This window comes from Spodoptera frugiperda, chromosome 7 (genome assembly GCF_023101765.2).
Source record: "Spodoptera frugiperda isolate SF20-4 chromosome 7, AGI-APGP_CSIRO_Sfru_2.0, whole genome shotgun sequence".
NCBI classification, from domain to species: Eukaryota; Metazoa; Arthropoda; class Insecta; order Lepidoptera; family Noctuidae; genus Spodoptera; species Spodoptera frugiperda.
In genome coordinates this window covers 3,812,573-3,836,256 of record NC_064218.1, presented here as the reverse complement: position 1 = coordinate 3,836,256, position 23,684 = coordinate 3,812,573, and the positions used below count along the sequence as shown (strand labels likewise).

The window sequence follows — 23,684 nt, the reverse complement described above, 5'->3', positions numbered from 1 at the left end:
ATCTTAGTCCATAGATTTTGGATAGGTTAATTAATATTGGCTGTAAGTGACGTCAGTTAAGTGTTTGTAAAGAGACCTTTAACCTATCGTATGGCGTATAAGACAACAAAGGAAAATACATTGTATTTGGCGTGATACGAACGTCTGCGTTCGAACATTTTTTAATGATGTTTAAATAATAAAAATCTCTTTAATTGATGTTCGATATAAATACATTCGATAGATATCCGAGATATTCGCGAGATACACTATTTGCGAGAATGCTAATTGCCGTGTCTAATTAAGGTCTTGACCGTTAGAAGGAAACGAATAAAAACTTCGGTTTTGGGAATTTAAAAACAAAACAAACATTTTATTTGTGCATAATTTTTAAATTATTTCTTGAGATAGTAATTATTTCTTCTAAATTAATTAAGAATATTGGTTTACACACGTGAATATATTCAGCTAGCCTACGACGCTGCGTACTCACATGCCGCTCATGAGGAAGAGTCCCTCTGCGACTTGAAATTAGTAGAGCTTTTCTCTGTATCACTTCATGATTAAGAATACTTATTCCAATATGTGCCTATAACTTACGATCAATAAACCCTCCATGTCTTTATCGTTTTGTAGTCACAAATTCATTTTATACTTGGGTCAATCTCCAAAACGGGCTTATTACTTACCTATGATCTAAAAAGCACCTGGACGATCACCGTTTTGAAGATTGATCATTAATTTATCAAGCGTGACTTTATACTACAGATCTTAAGTAAATGTATGAAGTATTTTAATTAATAATGTAATTATTTGTATTGTCGCAGGCAGTTCGAGCGGGTCGCCGGGGGCTCGCGCCGGCCGCCGCTCCTCGCTCGCGCTCACGCCGGAGGACGAGCCCCTCGTCGATGTCGCCGTAAGTTGGACTTCATATTTATTATAGTATAGTATAGTAATATATATAGTATAGTAATAGAGATTTTTGAAATTGACCCAGATAAGGACCATTTATACCAAGTCAAAGAGACTTTAGTACAAATGTAACAGATTCAAAGCTCAATAGGGAAGAGTAGGCAGAAATTACAAAATGAAAATACATTATTAGACTACAGAAGTTGTTCTTATCTTATGAGTAACAAAATAATATATAAAATGCATACTAAATGGTAACAATTATATACTCAGTACCCTTGGTGCGAGTTTGTTTCACGTTCAAAATCGAAATGAGAGCGCGTTCAGCGCTTTGATTGGTTGCTTTATTCGAGCCGGCCAATCAGAGCGCCGAACGGGCTCTAGTTTCGATTACTTTAAACGTAAAGCTAACTCATACTAAGGGTACTGCTCTCACTAGAACAAGCAAAGTATGTATTTAAAAGCTCTTAGTAATTTTAAGATGTGTATTCCAACTGTACCTTGCTGTCCTCTTCAAATAACGTTGAAGTATGCTCCCGTATGGTCCTTCACATGTTAATATCAACTCATTTGTCTATTAGTGTTAGTTTGTAAGAGTAAATATAAGTGCTCTTTAAAGCAAAATGTAGTTAGACATATAAGTACTCTAGTCAAGGATCTTAAATTACAAAATTTGTTCCCAGTCCAGTAACATTAGCATGAGTTTGCTTTACGTTGATTCGTAACGAGAGCGCGTTCGACACTCTGATTGGTTGGTTTATTCGAGCCATCCAATCAGAGCACCGAACGCGCTCTCGTTTCGGTTACTTTAAACGCAAACCAAACTTATACTAAGGGTACAGTTAGTCCAGTTAAATAGCCACATGCACGTCTTAATACAAAAATAAACTGGTTTTTAACAGAAACTCTAGTCAACAATGGTTTTTTTACATTCACGAAAGATATTTTTGAGAAATCATCCCTTCTCTCTCAACCCAAGACTGTCACCTAATCCCCATCAACATGATGTAAATCAGCAAATACGTCATTATTCTTATTGACTATTCACCATTGCTACATTGACAAACAAATAATAATAAGAGTACCAGATGGCACTCTCATTACGTAACCTAAATAAATATGAGGTCGATGCCCACTCGATGATGAATTGCTATAACTCGACCGGTCAAGCAGACCAATTTAGTCTAGGAAATAGTTGACTATGACAGATACAGGCAACGGTCGATGGCATCCTTTAATTGATTGATAAGTGTGTTGTCTCCATACTTTTCTCATTACTTTAATCATTTTGACTGCATGGTTGGCGCGGTAGCTAGGCAACTGGCTGCCGTGCAACGTGTAGCAGGTTCGATTCCCACACGACGCAACTCTTTGTGTGATCCACAAATTGTTTCGAGTCTGGGTGTCTTGTGTGTGTGAACTTGTATGTTTGTTAACGCATCCACGACACAGGAGAAAATCCTAGTGTGGGTCAACACCTTTTTTTTATCTTATGATTTGTCTATTAATAGAAGTTATCAATACTTTTTCATTACGTTTTTTCGATCGTGCCAGGTGATCATGATCGATCTTCGTATTGCAGTTTTTCATCTGTATTTCTAGACCGATATGCTTCTACTGGCACATTAAACAGGAACCGGGCACTCTAATAAACCTAAATTAATAGTCAACAGAAACATAATATAACTAAATATTTCAACGAAAACTGAAAATGTAAAAAAAATATTGAACAAACAAAATTAATAATTAAATGAATCAATTCTGTATGAACAGCTTCATGTTCTTTGGCCACAGAAGAGCTGTAATGTTGTAGATTGTCTAGGAATGTTACGGACAGTGGCGCGGCTGTTGCAACACCCTATTTTTAAAGTGTTCAAATGAGCACAAAGAGTATAATTCACGTTTTGGCTTACTTACTGTATACTCATACGGTATAAACAACTTAATCTAACAAAACAATAGCGACTTTAGTTGAGTGAGTTACAAACGTGCATGCGTTCAACTAATTTCACGTCGTTAACACTTAACCTCAGTGTCGTTAGTTATTCTCAACGTGTAGCAAATTAATTCACATTGCAACCAACTTTAACCTTTACAACCAACTATATGTACAAGTAACTAAGAAGTTTTGGTATTTATTCATGTTTTTCTATGAGAGATATGTACATAGTGTACGTATGAAATTTACATATTTAATATCAATATTTATCATTTTAATTAATTATATTTAATTAAAGTTTATCAAATTTTGTCAATATAAAATTTAATTTTGTTAAAAGTTGTAAATTTTAATTCGGAAATGACAATATGATATAATGCCTACTTCTTATTACCGCTGATGTTCCTGAGCACAAATGATCTAGTATACGTAAAACATTGAATAAATATGTTAAAAGATGTGAATTTAAATAGGAAATATGATATAATACTTCTTATTATCACAGTGCAGTGCAATGCAATCATAACAATGCTTTCAGTTTTTTACTTACCCACATAATTATTCGATACTGTTTTTGGATATATCATATTTAACATACATACATTCATAAAAATGCCTCAAAAGATCGTACTTCTTCATAAAAGTCTGACATATCTTAAAATTCCTGACCTCAAAATAAATGCCTTATATTGACAAAAGTCGAAAACCATATTTACCAAAAGCAGTGTATCTCCGACTACAATAATAACTCTCAACAACCCAGTCCAATTATATTAACCCATATATAAGACAATCCAATTCCATTTTCACATTAAGCACTAATAAAAAAACACTCGGAATTGTCATAACGAATTCAAAAGAACTAAATTGGTGATTGAATTCTGGCGCCGAACCAATCAGATGGGTCAAGGTTCATGTCCGTTTGTCGCAAAACACCTCACTTAAGGCGGCCTGCGCAGGATTGTTGTGCAGTGATTAATGATTATATGATCATTTTTTACGAGCTCTTGATTGGTGCAAAAACATTATCACGAATGAATGAGTTTACGCGTGAGCAGTTTATGGAAATCATCGAGGAAACCTGGACTTATAATTCCTAAAATTATAAGTTTGAAATCGCCAACCCGCATTGAACAAGCATGGTGATTTATGCTCAAACCTTCTCCATGCGAGAAGAGGCCTTTGGTCAGCAGTGATCACTTATTAGCTGTGGATGGATGGAGATTTGTCAGAAATATTTTGAGGTAATTTGTTTGATCATGCAACTTATAAGAGTCAGAGCCACACACAGAGACATTATAACTTTTTCTCAGCTTAGTTAACTTACAACAACTAAGTTAACTATACCTATGCACCTGCACGATTATATCAATATTGATATCAAACTTTTCTGCTATTTCTGACTAATCTGCTTCCGTTACTGAGTCAAAGTCAAATCATTTATTCCAATTAAACCACAGATAGGTACTTTTGAAATGTCAAAAAAAGACTAGCTGACAAACAACGCACAGCCAAAATTACTAGACCTAGGAAGCTGAAACTTTTGTCAAACATAGCTTTGCGTGTATCCTCAAGGAGTGTAGGGGAGCACTACGAGAGGATTTTCCTAAATTCTTACAGGAACGGGAAAAACGGGAATTATCTTTTTACGCGAACGAAATCGCTATCAGAAGCTATAGTCACGCATAAAATAAGTATCTTATAGGTATATGACTACAAAATCATTTATTGCAAAAACTACGACTTTATTAATACTTGCCTAATAAATATGTATTAGTCTGTTTGTCTGATCATGTATCATTAGCATGCCACTTGTTTCTATGTCATTTCATACAGTAATTACATCGTGACATCATATCATTACCTTATGTACTATCTGCGTAATTTGTCAACTAACAAAACAATATTATTTCAACACTCACTCTTTCCTGATTGTTCAAAAAAGACAAATCAGTGTAAACTGATACATTAGTTTTAATTAGAAATTAAGTATTATTGCAATGTAGTCAACAATGCTGCTTGTATGAATTAGTGGGAATTGTTATTAAGTACGTATTTGCTAAATAAACAATTTTAAAGTTCGCAATTGCTAATGCAGAATTTTCGACCCGTCTGTAAAGATTGTTATGTCTCTTGAAATATGAATATAAAAATCTACGTCATTATTACAGTTGAATAGTGTTACAATATTTTCAATCAACAATATATTCGATAGACTTATAAAACGTAATCAGTGCGCCTCTAATCGATAAGTGTTATCAGTGTCTAAAGGACAATAATTCTTAATATTTTAGTTCGATACTGTACCTCGACTGAATAAGTCACGGAGGACTCGTTTATTGTTAAAAATACACGTGCGGGTTATTTAAAATCAGTGGTGTTCAGTGAAATTTCTGTGCGTAGTGATGCTCCTTAATCTGTGTTTCGTTTTAGTTTTATATATGGTAGCTGTATCAATGTAAGTAGGTGGTGCAAAGATAACAATCGCAGTGTAATCATTGTCACTACTCGTACTAGAAGAGCATTAATGCCGATGAAGCGATAAACGTAATAAATGACAACCTTCAAATTCTAAATCAAGCATAATGTAGCAATTTAAATCCTAACTACTGAAAAACATTAATTATCGAACTACCGGAAAACTATACTACATATCTATGTAATCTCTAATGTTTAGATTAGCATTGATTTCTATTTAAAAACTAATCACTTGTAAAGGACTAACGTCATTATGTGAACGATTGTTTCGTTGTGAAAACAATTTAATGTTAGAAAGACTGTAGTAATAAAAAAAACAGCAAATATGGATAAGAACAATGTAAATTTGGTCGAGAATCATCCAACAGAGGATAAAAAGAAGAATGTAGGATGTTGGGCTCGATTCAAGAGTCTGTTCGAAGACAGAGGCTTCGATCTAGAGTATGAATATTGCCAGGAAAGCTTAAGCTCAATGAGTGTTCTTGGAGAAAATCAGAGTGTACAAGAATATAGAAGAATAACTGAGAGAAAAAGACCTTCAAGTATCGTTAAAGCGACATTACAGAACAATAATGTAAATAAAGCTGACAACGTTACCGCTGAAGTTATTAATTTCTATGAACAATTCACAATTGTCAGTGATGAGAAGGAGGATCCTGATGCTTGGGCCAAGTCTGTTCGGCGCAGGGTTTCAATGAGACCTAGCGCTATTCTTACTAACATAGCTGAGGAACCAGACGATGAAATTGAAGAGGTAAGACAAACATATGTATAGTCTTAAACTGGCATGGTCACAACACTATCATTAGAACTTGAGACGGAATATTTACCATGTTCATATTTATATGGGACCAGTTTCATCCATATTCACGGCGCTTGCCGAAATGCGCCATGGTCATGGATAAACATGATAAATATCTTACAAGTTCTAATTATACCATATGTATAAAGTTCAACTAGAGAAGAAATATAATTAATTTCTTTTTTCGTTCTGGTTGATTCGACGATGCTAATTACTGTATATCGCAATAATGTTTGTTATTGGAAATGCATTAAAGATGTCCGATCTAGGAAGCCTAATCTTATCAGCCATAGTATCAGAATGGAATTACTTAAAACGCGACTCAAGTAGCTCTACTGTTTTGCATTCAATTTTACCTTCAACGAAAATACGCTAATGATTATTTATAAATGTGTTTTTATTTTTGTTGATGGCAAGTTTTAATTTTAAATTTAGAAGGCCGTTGACTTGTTTTATGACAAGTGAAACTTCAAACTAGTTTTTCGTAATGTTTTAATGAGAAACGAAGACTGGTCGTCGATGTATATAATCTGTGGCTGTTGACAGATTAACCTGTCAGTACTGGCGTGGATAGATTCGGTTTCTGATAGCTTGGGTAGTTAATGCCTCTGGCTAGCAGCCGAAACATGACTTTCACTATAATTGGATTGTTGCCATCTGATCTGATCTGATATGACAGGATGTGAAGCAATTAAGCGGTTCATTGTACTGAGTAGAGATCTTGTTACGTATTATTTGCTACTGTCTTACGCAAAGATTTTGATTGGATTAGAAAAAAAAGAAAATCGTCGTTAGTTAAAAGCAATGTATCGAAAATAAATATCTATGTACTTATACCTACATTATGTTATGTTCCTATTTCTGTAATGGTTAAATAATCTGAAATCATTTCTATTATAATTGAATACCCTACCATATAAAAGACATATTTTTCGTCCGAAATTATAAATTAACCTAAAAACAATCTTTCAAAATAACTGTTTGTTGTCTAGAACGCGTTAAATAGAACAATTCCCATCACTAAAACGTTTCAATTGATAGCCTTAGAATAACTAAACACTCAGTCCGTTCTATATAAAGCTGTAGTGATTTGTCAAGTGGAGATAAATAGAATAATTTAATACAAGCACCAACTTGACTAGCTAATTGTTTGTTATGATGTTAAAAAGATAATTCTCTTTGAGAACTGTAAACAAAGGAATTTGCGACTTATTTCTGTTGAGAATAAGGTTTCTTTTAATATTCTGCCACGTTTAATGGCTAGCCAATTTCAACTTCAATGAAAAGAGGAGGCTCAATTTTTTGAATTTGGTATTCATAGCAGACAGGTTGGTACTCTATGAATGTCGACATAGAAGCATTTTGCATCAATTTTCACACCGTGCTGTGACTATAGACTGACGCAATATGCAAAAATATACATGCACTACCTATGCATACAAAATGTAAGAGAAATCGTAGTTTGAAACTTAAAAAAAATACGAAGTATAGCATCGAGCTACTTCAAACGATAATTCAATGGAATTTTACTGTAAAAGATTAAGGTTGAAATTCTAATATAATAATGAACAGTACCCTTAGTATGAGTTTAATTTATTTATTTACAGTAAATTCATTCGTCTCGATTACTTAAAACGTAAATCAAACTCGTACTAAAGGTACTAACATCTATAGAACCCCACTGAAAACCTGATAATGGATTATAGTGTTGCTTTCCCCAAATATCCGTCCCACCGATGATTTTAACTTGGCAACCCTTATGGAAATTAGTAGGAGTCCTTTTAGTCAATGTGGATTTAGGGCGCAGTCAGAAATGTCCTCGGATAGTCCTTTAAGTGCTTCAATATAATTCATTAGCATAACTTTCATCAGTTTCAAATGAATATATCAACGTTAAACAACAAATTATCAATAAATTAAATTAAATTGGACAGTAATTAGTACTTTTCTATTGTATTTAACATGTAATTAGTAATACAAAATGCTAATTAAACTATATCTTAACTACGATCTTAACACTCGCGACATGTTGTAATCGTTTCGCAATGGCGGCGGCGATGCAAAAGCGCGCCAACTTGTCGAACTGTCACTGTCACTGTCATGTCACTGTTACGATTTAGTGATGGCCGCTCCTACTCTATGATTGATTTGTTGTTTTTTTTTTAACTTCCATTTAAAGCTAAGTATTCACTGTGTATATTAAAATATTTTTTTAAAAATAAGTAGCAAATGGGTTTTCTTTAGTTGCCTAATTTTCGGTTTGTGCTTATAACAGACTAGCTACTTCCGTTTCACCCGCTCTGCTCGGCTCCTATTAAACGTAGCGTGATGTTTTATAGCCTATAACCTTCCTCGATGCCTATCCAACACAAAAAGTTATTTAAACCGGACCAATAGTTCTTAGCGCGTTCAAACAAACAAACAAACAAACTCTTCAGCTTTATAATATTAGTATAGAAGTATAGATTATATCTGAATAGTAATACCACACAACTTCACCAAAAACCTTCACTACAAATTAGTTTTTCCTTAGATACATTCCCAACCAGATACTGGTTTTAATTAAACAAAACCCTGAACATGAAAAAGGCTTCTACTCCACTTAGGAATAAGGTTGTAATTTACCTGTTCTAGTAAAGGCTTCGAAAGAGAATATTCGATTACTGGTCGTTACAATAGATTTGAACCAAACCGAAGGCTTGATAGTTGGACAATTGTGGATAATGGCCGTCAGTGGTGGACAATGGTGGCCGTAAGGCTGCCTATTCACTGTATCCGTGATATAACGTGCTCTCGGCTGTATAAGTAATTGTTGGCACAGGTCGTACAGATTTCTGATGCTACTAAATTAATATGGGAAACCCTAAAAGCTGAGGTTGATTAACTCTGATTAAAATAAGGTTATACTAATCTTTATTTCTAATAAGAATGTCAGTTGATTGTATTATAACTTTCGTGAGACATACTAAATTCATTATTATGGTTATCGGTTTGCTCACGTAACTGTTTGACGAGGAACTCGTTTAGTTTCAAGCCATGTTAGAGACTTATATTCATGAGCAGCATTCGCAACGCGACAGTCACCGTGTCGTGTATCGCGTAATACTGCTTATGAATATGAGCCTCTAGCATGGCTTGAAACTAATCGAGTTCCTCGTCAAACAGTTACGTAAGTAAGCCCAAAATCAAAGTAATTGCATGTCAGTTGAATTTATTGTTTCCAAATGCTATCGTCATCATCGGTAATCACCCCATATTATAGACAAATGTGCATTTCCAAAACCCGCATCAGTTACGTAAATAAAGGTAAGCCATAGCCAATTATCAAACAAGCCTATTATCGAACACCGGACACATCCAAATACATGTTTACAACAGATTAAAAACTAAAACGAACACGCTTTCGCAATTAGGTACGTCTACTATTAACAACATATTACACATAGAAAAAAACCAAAACTAAAAAAGTATGTAGCAAAGATGTTATCGAAAAAAAAACATGTTCTTACATTAATATAAAATAGTGACGTGTAGCTACTGAGCCTAATTACCTACTAATAAGGATAATTTCTATGAATGCGTATTTCAGTCCGATCGTTTAAGATTATAATAAAATTGCTTACATTTACTCCGCTGATTAGATAGTCTTATCTGTGACACTAAAATTATTTATATTTTTTAATAAGTACCTTTATCTATCTAGCTATTGTATACGTAGTGTACATAATATCACATTGGTATTTATTTCTAATAAAATTAGTAATAACCCTCGACATACGTAAAAGGCGCTTTCAGATTCCTCACTAGTAAAATTTTATCTTGGAAATTCTTGTATAAACTAGGTATTCATATGTATAGTTTATTATATTACATTACATAGTATATTACATTGTCCCCTATTTACGATACAGCTACATGTATGGCTCATTGATTATTGAGTAGAGTATGAAAGATAATTATGGTTTAATTCAGAAGGATCACAATTTAATTTAACGTGAGTCACACTCTCTGTACTGAACCAATCTTTATTTTTCTACGTGTATACCAAATAGTTTGGCTGACTGTACATTATTTTACGAAAAAGAAGCGGATTAACGATATTTTTAATTGATAACAAATAGTAATCAATTTAAAATCTTTGTACAAGGTATTATAGAATGTTGGGGCTGATTATGATATTATACGTCTGTTGTTATTACTTACTTCCTTATTTATTACGATGTTGTCGATTATTTTGATACAGCGTCGTAAATACTTAACGAGTAAAGAAAATATTGAAAACAATTACTAAAGACTGGTTTATACATATAAGCATTAAATGACTCTAAGTACGGCGGTAACTGTCATATTTAGACGAAGTGACAAGTACATCAATTCTCTTCACAAGAAGAAGTTTGCATATACAATTTAAAAAACTAAGCTCTGTACCCTTAGTATGAATTGCGTCGCAACAAGACCGCGTTCGGCGTTCTGATTCGTTGGTTCATTTTAGCCGGCCAATAACAGCTTTCATTCAAGCGTTATTTAACGTAGACAGACTATATTTAAACGTTAAAAATGCCATTATTTTATGCAACTTTTAATAGCTTATACAAGACGAATATTGTACCATCAATAATTAAATGAAAACAACAAAATTCCCAAACACATTTAATTAAATTAATAATCAGTATAATATGGGAAAATTCATCAACATTATCAATTTGGTTTATCAGTACTCATTCATGTGGAACTTATACCTCATTACCAGTTCTATCAACCAAGTTTGGACCTAAAATATTGAATAATAAGGTAAATAATTGTATATACCTTATTATTAATTCATGTATTTACCAAATTTGGACCTAAAATGTAGATACATAAGATAAATAACTGTGTGAATTTCCTGTTGGTAATGAATTTGGTATATAATCCCTCTTTAGTGGAAATATTGGTAGTGACGGGTCGTAATAGGCAGAGTGATGAAGTGCCTATAGTCTAGGGTCCTACGTCGACCTGACGTTGATTACTCGTACGAAGGTAATTGGTCTTTATTCATTATTGATGGGGTTCGTTCATTTTTTGTTTTGTTCTGATTTTGGCACGCGTGTTTTGAGTTAATTGATGGTTTTAATTAATATAATGGGAACTTTTTCTGTGGTTGAACTTACATAATTAATCTACGATTATGTTTACACGATTACTGCAGTATGGTAAATGAAAAGATCTACCATAATAAATAGAGTAAATTGATCCATGAATAATTTGGTGTATGTAACTTACTGAAAAAGAATCTCTTACTGAGATATTCAAAAGTAGTATAACTTTGTAACATCCTACAGTATGTAGAGTATCCACGTGTATACAATATACATATTGTACACACTACTACTAAGATGGTGTGTACAATATGTATATTGTACACACCATCTTGGATACTCTTCAAATTATAAAACTTTTAAAAGATCAAACGAGTTTAACTTCCAATAGAAAATATAGATTAAGTAATCTTAAAAAGATTAACAATTCTTTTCTCGAAAACATCTTTTTACTTTAACTTTTTACCGATCGGAAAATAGAAGTTTATTAGTTGAGTTTGTTTCTAATAACAATCAAGTCTCATCCTTTTTATAAATGTTATTAGACGTTCAATTTTCTGATTAAAACCCTAATATAGTTAGTTTGTCTCCTAATAATACTAAAAAAGGAAAGAGGAGCTTTATTCAGTGGTCGTTGGGCTTGTTTGTATTATAACTTTCGTGAGACATACTAGATTAGTTTTTTAGCTTACTCACTTAACTGTTTGACTCGATTAGTTTCAAGACATGGTAGAGGCTCATATTCATGGACAGCATTCCCCGACACACGACCTTATTGTTTTTGTTGGTTGTTGGGGGTTGTTGGGTTGTTGAATGTAAACAAAATTATAGTTGGGTTCAGAAATTAAAAATAGCTTTTAATAGAGGTACATTAAATAAACAAAATACTAGAGATACATTTTCAACTTAAACTCCATACAAAATGCCTAAAATTTTTATCTCCGATGTAAAATAAGAGTAAAAAAGAGTAATAAAAAACCTTCAAAATCAAAATTTTACGAAACAACACCACACTCATAATTTCACCATTTCACAAATAAGGATTAATTTTTCTATCTATATACATATATATGTTTGGTCTGTGTTGACATGTCGACGCCGGGGGCGATTGCACCGACACACGCTGGTTGGTTGAACAATTACTCTTCGGTTGATCGTGTACATCTGAACGCTACGTTTATCTCGCAATATGCGTAATAATCCCTGAATATGTAGTGATATTTCCATGTGAATTGCAATCATTAACTACTGGTAGAACGTAACCAATATTATCTGGTACTGAAGTGACCTAGATCAGACATAGACCTGGAATTTCAGAAAATTAGTAACATATGGAGTTTCTTGCTTGTTCTTCTCCATAGGAATCTACACTTTGGAACGAGCAAATAGATTCAATAGAGGACTGACCGTCAGACAGACATTAATGTTATTATATTTGCTTTGACTTTCAAAAGTGCTTTCCTGATCTATTTGAAATAAATAACTTTGAAAAAATTATAACAACCGACTGGTTGAAGTCAAAACCAAAGTCAAAATCCATCTATGACTATAGATCCTCTGAATGGGGCAGTAGTATTCTCTAAATTTTCAGTCCTAAAAAGGTGTCGATTACAGCAAACCTCTTTAGAGGATGGCTTTTCTTTAGTGGCGAACGCTTTAAAAGCCTGAAAACATTCACTCCAACTATCCCACTGTATAATTTATCTTTATATATATAATTCTTCTGTAAGTGTGTATGTCACTGAACTTCTCTTAAACGACTGGACCGATTTTGATGAAATTTTTTGTGTGTGTTCAAGGGGATCTGAGAATGGTTTAGATTCACAATTTTGTCCGCTGGACAATGTTTTTTTAATTAGTTTTTAATTTATTAGTAGTTGTTGATTTTGGAATGTTTTACATTGGATCCGACAGACGGCGCTACTATCGCAGTGTCAAATATTAATGACGTTAGATATTGTCATAACATTTGAATAACAATTTTCATCAAAAAGGTCCAGAATGTTTTAGCTTATTAAAAAAAGTTTCAAATTAAAGACGTGTAGACAGGACAACGTCTGTCGGGTCCGCTAGTGTTCTTATAAAATTCTTTTTATATTATATATTTACGATAGCAACAGAACTTGGGTACCAACTGCTCTGATGGCAAACGGTCACCGTATCCTGCAACACAACAGGCATCGTGAGTACATTGCCGACCTCAAACATGAACAGTTCATTGACCCCACCTTAAGAAAAATCTCCTACATTGAAGTAGTATCGCAGATTACTAGTAGTACTAAATTGCAGAGAGCCAATTCTCAAAATAATCACCTATTCAATGTAATCACTCAATTGAAACACTGAAACGGATTTATAGGAACACTAAATCACTGTAATCTTCGCACCGTATGGCTGCGTACGCGCCGATTAAATGATGTGACGTCAGAGCGTTTAATACGGATTACGCATGTACTAAATATATTTAACACCACGTAGTAACAGGAGTTTGGAAGTGTTGATGTATTTGTTAAAGCAAGTATTAAATAGCTACTGGGATTATAAAACTTCACGCTACGGTTAATAGGAGCCGAGCAGAACCGCGCGGAAATAGCTAGTGTATGATAAAGTGTCCTCGGCCCTCGTACCGGTGTTTGTCTGAACAAAATGGCGTCAACAGTATTACCTGATAGTCTACTAGATAAAACACTAATTATGACGGAGATTATAGTTTTAGATTTTATCTGTCGAAGGTAAAACATGTGTTCGCGGTGTTCACGTTGATTTATAGATTTGATTGTAGGACATTACGAAATGTATTTAATTTGTGTAAAAACTAAAAGGTTCTTAATTAATTAAAGAGATTTTTAACTTGAAATAAAATGTAAAGTCTACTAACCTTTTAATGACTGTTTGGCATGAAGGTAAATGTGAGAAACGGTTTGATCAAATATAAGAAAATAATCATGTAAGAAATTAAGACTGGCATATAAGAAACGCATATACTTCTTTAGCTTCGGACGAGGAACTCGACTAGTTTCAAGCCATACCAGAGGCTCATACTCATGAGCAGCATTCCGCGACATATGACGCAGTAATTGTCGCGCTGCTACCTAAAACTAGTCGGGTTCCTCGTCAAATAGGTAGGTGAGTAAGCCGATAATATGATAATTCATTTCGTCTAAGTATTTGTTTCATTTTGCAAAATATAAAACCAATTATGTCTTATAAATGACGAAAAATGGGTGTGGTATCAAAGCATCTTCATTTGCACCTTCTTAACATAATACGTGATGGATAATTGGTTGGCTTATACGTTATAATAAATAATTAATTCGATGAAATCAAGTGCACATCACTTATCAAGCTTACCAACTGTGAATTGTAATTATTATCGAACGATTGTGATCAATTTGCCATTCCAGCGAGTGCATAATCGTTATTAATTATAATTGTCATTGCATATTATGGCCAATATGATTTTATTATGTAAAAATTATTTAAGTGTAAGCGGCTTCATCCACGTTTGACCGAATGGCCGAAGTCAGATCATTCCCTGTCATACCAAATTTAACAAAATCCGTTCAGTAGTTTCAGCGTAATTGACGCTGTGTTTAGTACTTTCAACAGTTTATAGACTTATTTTTAAAAAGGAACGACATTAAATTTTTTTGCTTTCCACAATCCCTTTTCACAAAACAAAGAACCTTTTAAAAACAAATCTCTAAAAGCAAAATAAGATACAGAGTACAGTCAAACAGAAAAGTGTTGGTCTGTAAATAAAATAGCGCTCGCGTACATCCAACATCAGTTGTTTGATATTCGAGTGCTGAAAGATTTACACCGTTGACATTAATCTTACGAACCACCGCTGTGCGTACGTGTACCAGACACGGATTGAGAAAATAGCTTTTTGTTACTAAGCGTTGACTTTTACTGAAGGAGTTTTTTTTTTAATATGTAGATGTATGAGGTGATAATGGATTAATACAATCGTAGTGTTTAAAACTAAATTAATTGATTTCAAAGACTATAAAGATCATCATTCATCCGGAGCTACGGACTACCTAGCGGGTTTACCAGGGCTCCGGCTTGATGGGCATGAGGAGGAACGAAGTGGTTTTTAGTCAGTAAGAGTCTGACGCTCCTTCTAGCCTCGCCTAAAGCGGGAGATGTCTCAAAAAAGATCATTCATGAATTTGGAATATTATATCATATGTCTGATGTATTTATTGAGTAATTTCTAGTTCTATTCTGTATTTATTACCTACTAGAGACTTTAGGACGGTAAATACGTATACAAACATACATAAAAACACCAAAATAGCCCAGACTGAAAGTAAACACAAAACAATAGCCGTCACGTGATCCCAAAAACCCAGAAACAAATAACAATCAATTCAGTCTAGCGCCCGTTTCTGTAAACAAATCGCTTGAGTGTTCGCAAATAGTTTCAAATTGATATTTATTCGTTACGCGACGGTGTCACTGCGGCCGTCCCACGCACCCACTGATTTATGTCGACGTGAATTAGTTAGCAGCTCTTTTGTTGTCTCTTTTATTCGCACATAGCTGTCCAAGTACGGCCCTGGACGTGATTGAGACCATATTTGTGAAGTTTAAAGGAAATAATGTAAAAGTTAATTGTTCTGTTTGATGTTTTATCTATCTACATCATATTTTTGGGTGATTTGTGTGCTTTGATGACGTAGAATTGGCATGGTTGAATGATCTAAGTTATGTATTTCGTTAAAATAAGTTAAAAATATAAGGGGAATCCTTCAAATGGTTTTTATTTTAATTCCTTCCAGTAATTCAAAAACATCGATGTACACCCTCTTTTCATCATTTGTGCTATAAGTCCTATGTAATAGTAATAATTCACAAACATAACATATGATAATCAGACGTGACCAAAAATCAATTCCGGCTAACTTCGAATAATAGACGACGACAATGACGAAACAATGAAAATATCTGTACTACAACTTATCATATATCAGACTGTAGATGATTACTATACAAGGAGGCCAACGTAACTCCATCTATTCGAATCCGATACATTACAAAACCGCTCCAAAACGAAACCCTCTTGCATGGAAAGATGAACATGAACCGCAACATACAAAATATTACATTCAACATTTTATTCATAAAATGCGCTACAAAACAGAGCAAGCCGATCTCCATTTTGTAAACTAGAATGAATTTCCGATCCGTCTGCAACAGAACGAATCTGGAGGCTGTAGGAACCAAGAATATTGGAAAAATAAAAGCAGTACAAAGCTTACAATAGCTGCAACAGCTTACAATAGCTCGAGTAGCTTACTCACAGCTCAATATTCAGGGAAATGGACACGATAACAGCAAAATGTTTGCTTCGAATATTCAGTGCAAAGCTAACAATAACTGTCACACATTTGGATGAAACCGTTTCAAGGTCATTTTACTCCAGAGATGTGCTATGTAGCTATGCTATGCTATATGCTACGAAGATGTAATAGATAAGCTGTGAAACTATGTGACTGTTTCCACTGATACTAAGTCTGCGAGGAAGATGCGCTGCTGGTGTATGTGATGTATCGCTATATGTACCAATGAATATGATTGGAGGAAGCCAAACGCATCCACAGCAACGTAGCATAGCACATCTCTGAAAACGTACCCTGATATAATGAAAGAAAACTGTTTATCCACAATACCTACAAAAAATATGTAGTTGAAACCATGTCCTAGACGAAAAAATTCAACCTATAAATATATTTTGAACAACAAATATATAACAAACACCAAAACCCGAAAATATGTAACGTCTTTGTATTACAATGACAAGCTAACCAGAATTCGGGCAACAGGTGTCTTAAAGGGCTGTTCCGGGTTCCCTCCGTACATTTTGTGGGATGTGACCTCGACCTAATTAAGAGGTCAGGAAACAGGGAATGTTGTCGTCATCCTCCTTTATACATTGCACTTGTTTAGCTTTAGCTTTTATTAATTTGAAAATTGTTTTACAGATATATGGCTGTTGAATCTGAAATATCTTAATAACTTTAAATAAAATACTTAATATTGAGAATTTTTCATGAGTGAAATACTTAGATATAACATGAACTTAAATACATAGGCTAAATAAAGTATAATAATAAAGTAATGCTCATTAAACGCCATGAGGTTCAAAAATGGCCGGCGCTAGAGCAGCATTGACTTTCAACAGTTTTTCTTCTCAGGCAAAGTCTTAAAAAGCCAGCCAAGTGCGAGTCGGTCTCGTGCATCAAAGTTTTGTTCCATTAGCTATAAAATAAACTTAGTTTTATAGGAACATTTAATATTTTATTTTTTGATTGTCATAACAGCAGCAAAAACACATCACCAGTGAAAATTTCAACTGTCTAGTTATCAATATCAATATCAACACTCGATGATGGTGCACATACCGTGCACTTATCTTTAAAACAATTCGATTTTAAAACAGATTACTGACTGACGTAGAACACTAAAACGAAGCTACTGATAGAAAAAAGATGGAAGCCATTTAAAAAAATATTCGAAACGTCATTCTTCTGATATAAAATAACACAAGAATTTCGACTTTTCATTTGTTTTGAGATAGCATTCCGATGTAATCACTCAACAATGCGTTTTACACGGTTTCCGGAAAAAAAGATTAAGATCACGTCTTGCGTCATACGTCTGTCATAGGATTAAGCGTCATATCAATTTGCTGATATGTCTATGACGTTGTGACGTCACCCCGTGCGATAACTGTTCCTATAGTGATTTTTTTGAAAGTGTTTTGTTACGTGTGTGTGCAGTATCTATAACTTACCATTACATAAAGGATTACATTGATGGATATTCGTTCAAATTTTTTCTTTTTGTTGACAAATCCATTTTGCATTCCAATTTTTGTTGATAAAACATTTAATAATGCCTGTTATCACGATAAGTGGAAATCTTGACGCACATTCTTTTCATCATTTATGAAACTAATCGTAATTTACTTGACATCAAGCTTTATTTTCACATTTGCGATTCTAGCATCGATGCAGAAAGAAGGACAAATGAAAATATTAATTAGCATATACATATAACCGACTTCAAAAATATATTTTAGTCATAGTTCTTACATTTAGTCTATATATAGGCTGACTGGTAATTAGTGAAGGATATTTATGTGGGTAATGATGACCACATAGGCTGTCAATTGGGAAGATTCCTCGGTCAAAATAAATTGTTTTTACTTATTTAGGCTCCGAATAATAACATTGGCTTGATAAGGCAATATATTAAGTCTTCGGAAAAATACTTACAGAGAGGCACATGTATTGAAAGTGACTCAACAATCCTCAGTTTTATGAAATAAGGAATTAATTATTATGTTTTTCCGGTTACTCACGTAATTATTTGACGAGAGAGAGAGTACAGGCAGAAGATCTTATACTCAACCTACAAAATCAACCTCATATTAAAATTTTAACATATTTTATATTCCAATTCTAGAGAAGACTGAGTAATAAAACACGGTACAACCTGCATACCTCTAATTATACAGGAGCTGCAGTTTTATCTTCATAGCTGTTTTAGACAGGTGTGCAAATTTAACTAGAATAATACAGAAATTATAACAATGTACAACTTCTAAATTGGTTTTAGTTATATTAACAAATGACGTTAAAATGGTCCTAATTTTTAGTTTATTTCTGGTCAAAGGATCTTCAATAAACATTGTTCTAAGAAGCAACAAATCATCACGCTATAAAACCTCTGTAGACAGGCACTTTAAATTCCTCGTTCTAATTTTCTAAATAGCTCTTCACAGCTCGGGAATGTAAGCCTTAATCGGATCAAATAAGCACTCACGCGATCCCGCACAACCTCCCGGGATATCCCGGACTCTCCTCCGGGAACACTATCCCGGGATCGAGTATTACATCCCTATTCCGCAACAGAGAGATTACCCCGGGGTTTTCTTAGATGCGTAAGCTAAGTTTATGAGTGTCCTAAATAATTTTATAGGTTAAGATAAGGCGACAAAGTGGCTGATGGCCGATTATTTTCATTTTGGTGATAAAAGTATCGTTATACTTGTGTACATGACTTCTGGTCATATCTGAGTTATTGGATTCGTCATTGTGATTTGTCATAATAATGTTACTTACCTACATACATACATTTGTATTGTAGACAAACTTTAGTCTGGAGTGAAACTGCTCATTAACTGCAAGTTTTTTTAACAATAACAACGCGACAGCCGCCGCTCCGTGTGTCGCGGAATGCTGCTCATGAATATGAGCCTCTAGCATGGCTTGAAACTATTCGAGTTCCTCGTGAATAGGCTGATAACATAATAATTAACTTTTGTTCCGATTTGTGTTATTCTTTTCTGTGATTATATTTTATGAGAAACTTTTTTAATAACTTATAGCAGGATAGTTCAAATATATAGGTTGTCTTACAACCGCCAAACATCCTTTTCGAAATTTATTAATCTTTATGACATTAGATACAGTAAAAGTCCCTTGATTTATTTAGATTAGATATTTCTACGAAATTAGGACAGCTGGCCTGTGTAAGTAATCTACTCAACAAAGGATGTAAGTTAATCTGTTATTAATACTTGTGATTATTAGAAAATAATGCGTTACAATCTCCTTAGGTAGGTACCTATAAGCGATTATTTTATCTTAGTAATATTATAAATGCGTATGTTTGTTACTCAATCACGTCAAAATGGCTGAAGGGATCGGAATGAAATTCGGAACAGGGTAGATTATGGTCTGGAATAAGACATAGTACACTTTTTATCCCGCCACAGGAAACGCCGTTGGCAGAAACTAATTACAAAATAAGTACCGCGTTGCAACCTCTTTCAGTAGGTACCTACTTATATTATATTTAAGAATTTGGAACATTTCGATAAAATTATCATGCTATAAAGATTAATTGCACCCATTTTCTGTATAAACGTAATTGGTAAATATAATCATTGTATTGCTGTCTTTTTCTTAAGATTTTTCGTGTGTCGTTTATGGATTCTTTCAAGCAAAAACATTTAATTAATCCCATTTTTTATGTTAATTTTTCGTATTCTATTACACATTTTGTTCTAAATTATAATTACTTTTCCTGCCATAGGTCTACAGGAAAAAAACCAATAGGAATAATATGTAGCTACCGTAGCACGTCAATGGTCCTTTGTGTTCTAAAAAATCATAAATGAATAAATAAAACGATTGAAAAATCTGTTAGAATATCGTATTTTTCTTATCAGCCCATTCACTACCTACATTATTTGTATCCCTCGACCTATTTTGCCTGTAATTCAGCATGTTCAGGCAATTTGATTGATCGGATTGGAAAGAGAGTAATGACGCATATAAAAGGCTCTATATTCTAAGTAGCATTATCAGTGACTACAAACCTGGTAAGGGTCCACCCTTAGGGGTGCTTTTCCACCAGAAATTTGCTATACCACGTTGCTGTGTATACGTTTGACTTCTAATCACATTCATTCGCAAAGTAGCCCTGCGAGGAAAATGCGCTGCTTGAGTATGAGATGTATCGATAGTACGATAGCCTTCCATAGCACTTCCTAGCCTTCCATAACACCCATTCATAGCACGCATCTTTCTATAGGAGAACATATTAACTTATCAGAGTCCGTTTCCACCGTAAGCTAAGCTATGTGTAACAATTAATATGATTGGTAGAAGCCAAATGCATCAATGTAGCATAGCAAACGCCACTCCAAGCCATCTAACTTGCCAGTCTCTACAGATATTCAACCAGTTCGACAGTTTACGCGTAAAAGCGTAAAACATAATAACAAACTCACTTTCCCTATAGTAATTTCAGTTAACAAGCCTAATATTCCGTCAAGTAAATATTGACTATGTAAACATGGATGCCAAATAACATATCCGTAACAGGTTATTACAATTTATTTTTCCAACATATTATTATGTAATGAAGTTTTACCAAATCATGAGTTTTTGTAATACTTACTCACACTCGTTTGTACGGTATTATATTACTTGTACTTCCAAACTTTTTATTCGTTTATATTGTATTTTTTCCAAGTTTGTAGCTGTTAGGGAGTTGCAAACTGTGTATGTATATCTATATAAAATGCTGTATATACACTCTCTAAATTCCAAGTTGAGTTGCAATGTACAACGTATTTGCGTTACAATTATTGTGCTTATTTAAGTTGTTAGTGGATTATGGAAAGTTGGTTTTTATACCACAGAAGATAGAGGATATTTTTCTGTTAAGGACGAGGCTGTGGCTGGACTTAAATATTTTGATATCAACTATTCCTATTCTTTTGACTAGAGCAATTATATAATTATATTATTAGGTGAAATAACAAACGAACTTTGTTGTAGGTGTATTAAAATGGGAAGGCTTTTGTTTAAAATATAACATTTTTTATTTTAGTTATCTTGAATTATTAAATTAACTAAGCTATACGGTACTCACATAACTTTACGACGAGGTTACTCGTCTAATTTCAGGCCTCGTCAGGGGCCTGTAAATCAAAATAGAGTAGTAATAACTAACAGAAAACGACAAAAGATTTGATTTGATATTAAATGAATAATATTTTATATTTCTTTATATTATAAGTATGTATTTGTGGTGTTAATGTATATTACACAGTGGTATGTATTTGCAGAACAGGTCGCCGCCGCCCGCCAACATTCCCAATGCCATGCTCTACTCGCCGCCCGAGCCCTTAGAGGTGAGTACACAAACATACAAACACTTATACTTACTTATATTTTAACTGGAATTCCATTTCTTTTTATGGAATAAGCCGCTAAACGAGCTGACGGATCACCTGATGGTAAGCTATCGCCATTGCCTATGGACACTTGAAACACACTTGAGTTGACTTACCGGCCTTTTGGTGGTTAGGAATTAAATGGTATGTCTGGTCAAATCAGAGTTCAAGCTCTTAATTCACGGAGCTGCGGACTAACTAGCGGGTTACCGGGGCTGCGACTCGAGGAGCAAGAGTAGGAACGGGGTGGTATTTAGTCAGTAAGAGTCTGATACTCCCTCTCGCTTTGCCCTAGGCGGTAGAAGCCATTGGATGATTTTCCTCCCTCAAATAAAAGGTCTGAATTGAAATTAAAATAGTAATATTGCGTGACTTTATGTGATGGTTTGATTGATTCATAGAAAAAGTAGTTAGGTAGACTTTGTAAATCTAAATTGCATACTTTTTGACAAAGTTTCTGTCTCTGTACTAAAACAATATTTTTTTCTTACTTATAACCAAATAACTTAGTTGACTGTATAATAATATTTTGAAAGACAGCCCTCTCATAATCATTAAAGGTTTTTAAATCCGGTGCTAATTAGTTGGGATTAACTCTACCATTCACATAAAGTACGCGCATTAAATATTCACTATACGACTAAAACTAATCACTATAAGATTTCAGTATAGGTATTATTATTAATATAGTCTGAAATTGTGTTCAGGACGTCTTGTGGCTGAAAAGTTAATTTAAAATGTTTTAGATAAATAAGTTTAGGGTACGATGGGGCTGACATAGCCTATTAGTTAAAAGCCCCTAAAATTAAATAAAATAAAAAAATGTCTTGGGACTGATATGATGATGATAAGTACCTACAAAATAGTACGAAAATCAGAAATAAACAAAAATGTTTCAGAAATTTTTGTTGAGTTTTTTTGTAACCAACGCTTAATAAAAACTCACTTTAGTATACACTGTAAAAGCAATGGAAATGTGTTGCGAGCTGCCATTAGCAATTAACACTGGCAACACTGTTAATTAAAATATTTTAACACAATCTGTGGTAGCGCGCGTAACGGGGCCTTTAATTGGGACAAAAACACAAAATGTCCACCTTTCCAACTACCTATTTTAGCTTTTAGTTTCTGTTTTAGAAATACAGTGACCTCATCAAACGTGCGTCTATTTATCTAGGTCCTGTGTGTATTATTTTAAGTGATTTAGGCTAATTTATTTAGCCATATCACACGAGATTTACCTAGTCTTGTTGATTTTAGTCAAGAACCTTTTTTGATTATGTAGTTTACAATTTCATTCTTAATGTTTATATTGTAAATTAATTAGACTACTGTGATTTTCTACTTTTTTTGAGGGTGGAAATCATCCAATGACCTCTCCAGCCTTGGGTGAGGCTAAAGGGAGTTTCAGACTCTTATTGACTAAAACCAACCTGTTCCTACTTCTGCTCTTGGAGCCGGAGCCCCGGTAACCCGCTAGGTAACTGGCAGCTCAGAGGGCAATGTCTTATTACTACAATTTACAGTCAAATTGTAGATTTCTTTAACTTTCTTTGTAAAAAAGTCTTGTTCTTGTATTTTCCAAGAAGTAGTGAACATTCGCAACCTTATCTCATTATAATTATCAAAAACCTTTTCCAGGCTTCCATATTATAAAACAATATCTAATAACTTAAAAGCCGTTGCCAACAAGCAACGGTTTAAAATAAATTCAACTGGATCAAAGAAATC

At 33.9% G+C, this 23,684-nt stretch overlaps 2 protein-coding genes across 12 annotated transcripts in view; one reads left to right on the top strand and one right to left on the bottom strand.

The window, feature by feature from the left end:
- The window catches only part of LOC118266055 (sorting nexin-2), a 482,399-nt gene that overhangs the window by 259,329 nt on the left and 199,386 nt on the right, over window positions 1–23,684 (bottom strand). The gene's annotated exons all lie outside the window — the stretch shown is intronic.
- LOC118265840 (high affinity cAMP-specific and IBMX-insensitive 3',5'-cyclic phosphodiesterase 8) overlaps window positions 1–23,684 on the top strand; it is a 232,215-nt gene that overhangs the window by 140,412 nt on the left and 68,119 nt on the right. For 7 of the 11 annotated variants that reach the window (XM_050695001.1, XM_050695002.1, XM_050695007.1 and 4 more), the window contains 2 exons: window positions 807–895; window positions 21,846–21,911. In XM_050695001.1, coding sequence (XP_050550958.1) covers window positions 807–895; window positions 21,846–21,911 — 155 coding nt within the window. Of the gene's footprint in view, window positions 1–806; window positions 896–5,118; window positions 6,063–21,845; window positions 21,912–23,684 lie in introns of those variants that run through there. The other 4 variants (XM_050695003.1, XM_050695009.1, XM_050694999.1 and 1 more) reach the window with 3 other exon arrangements.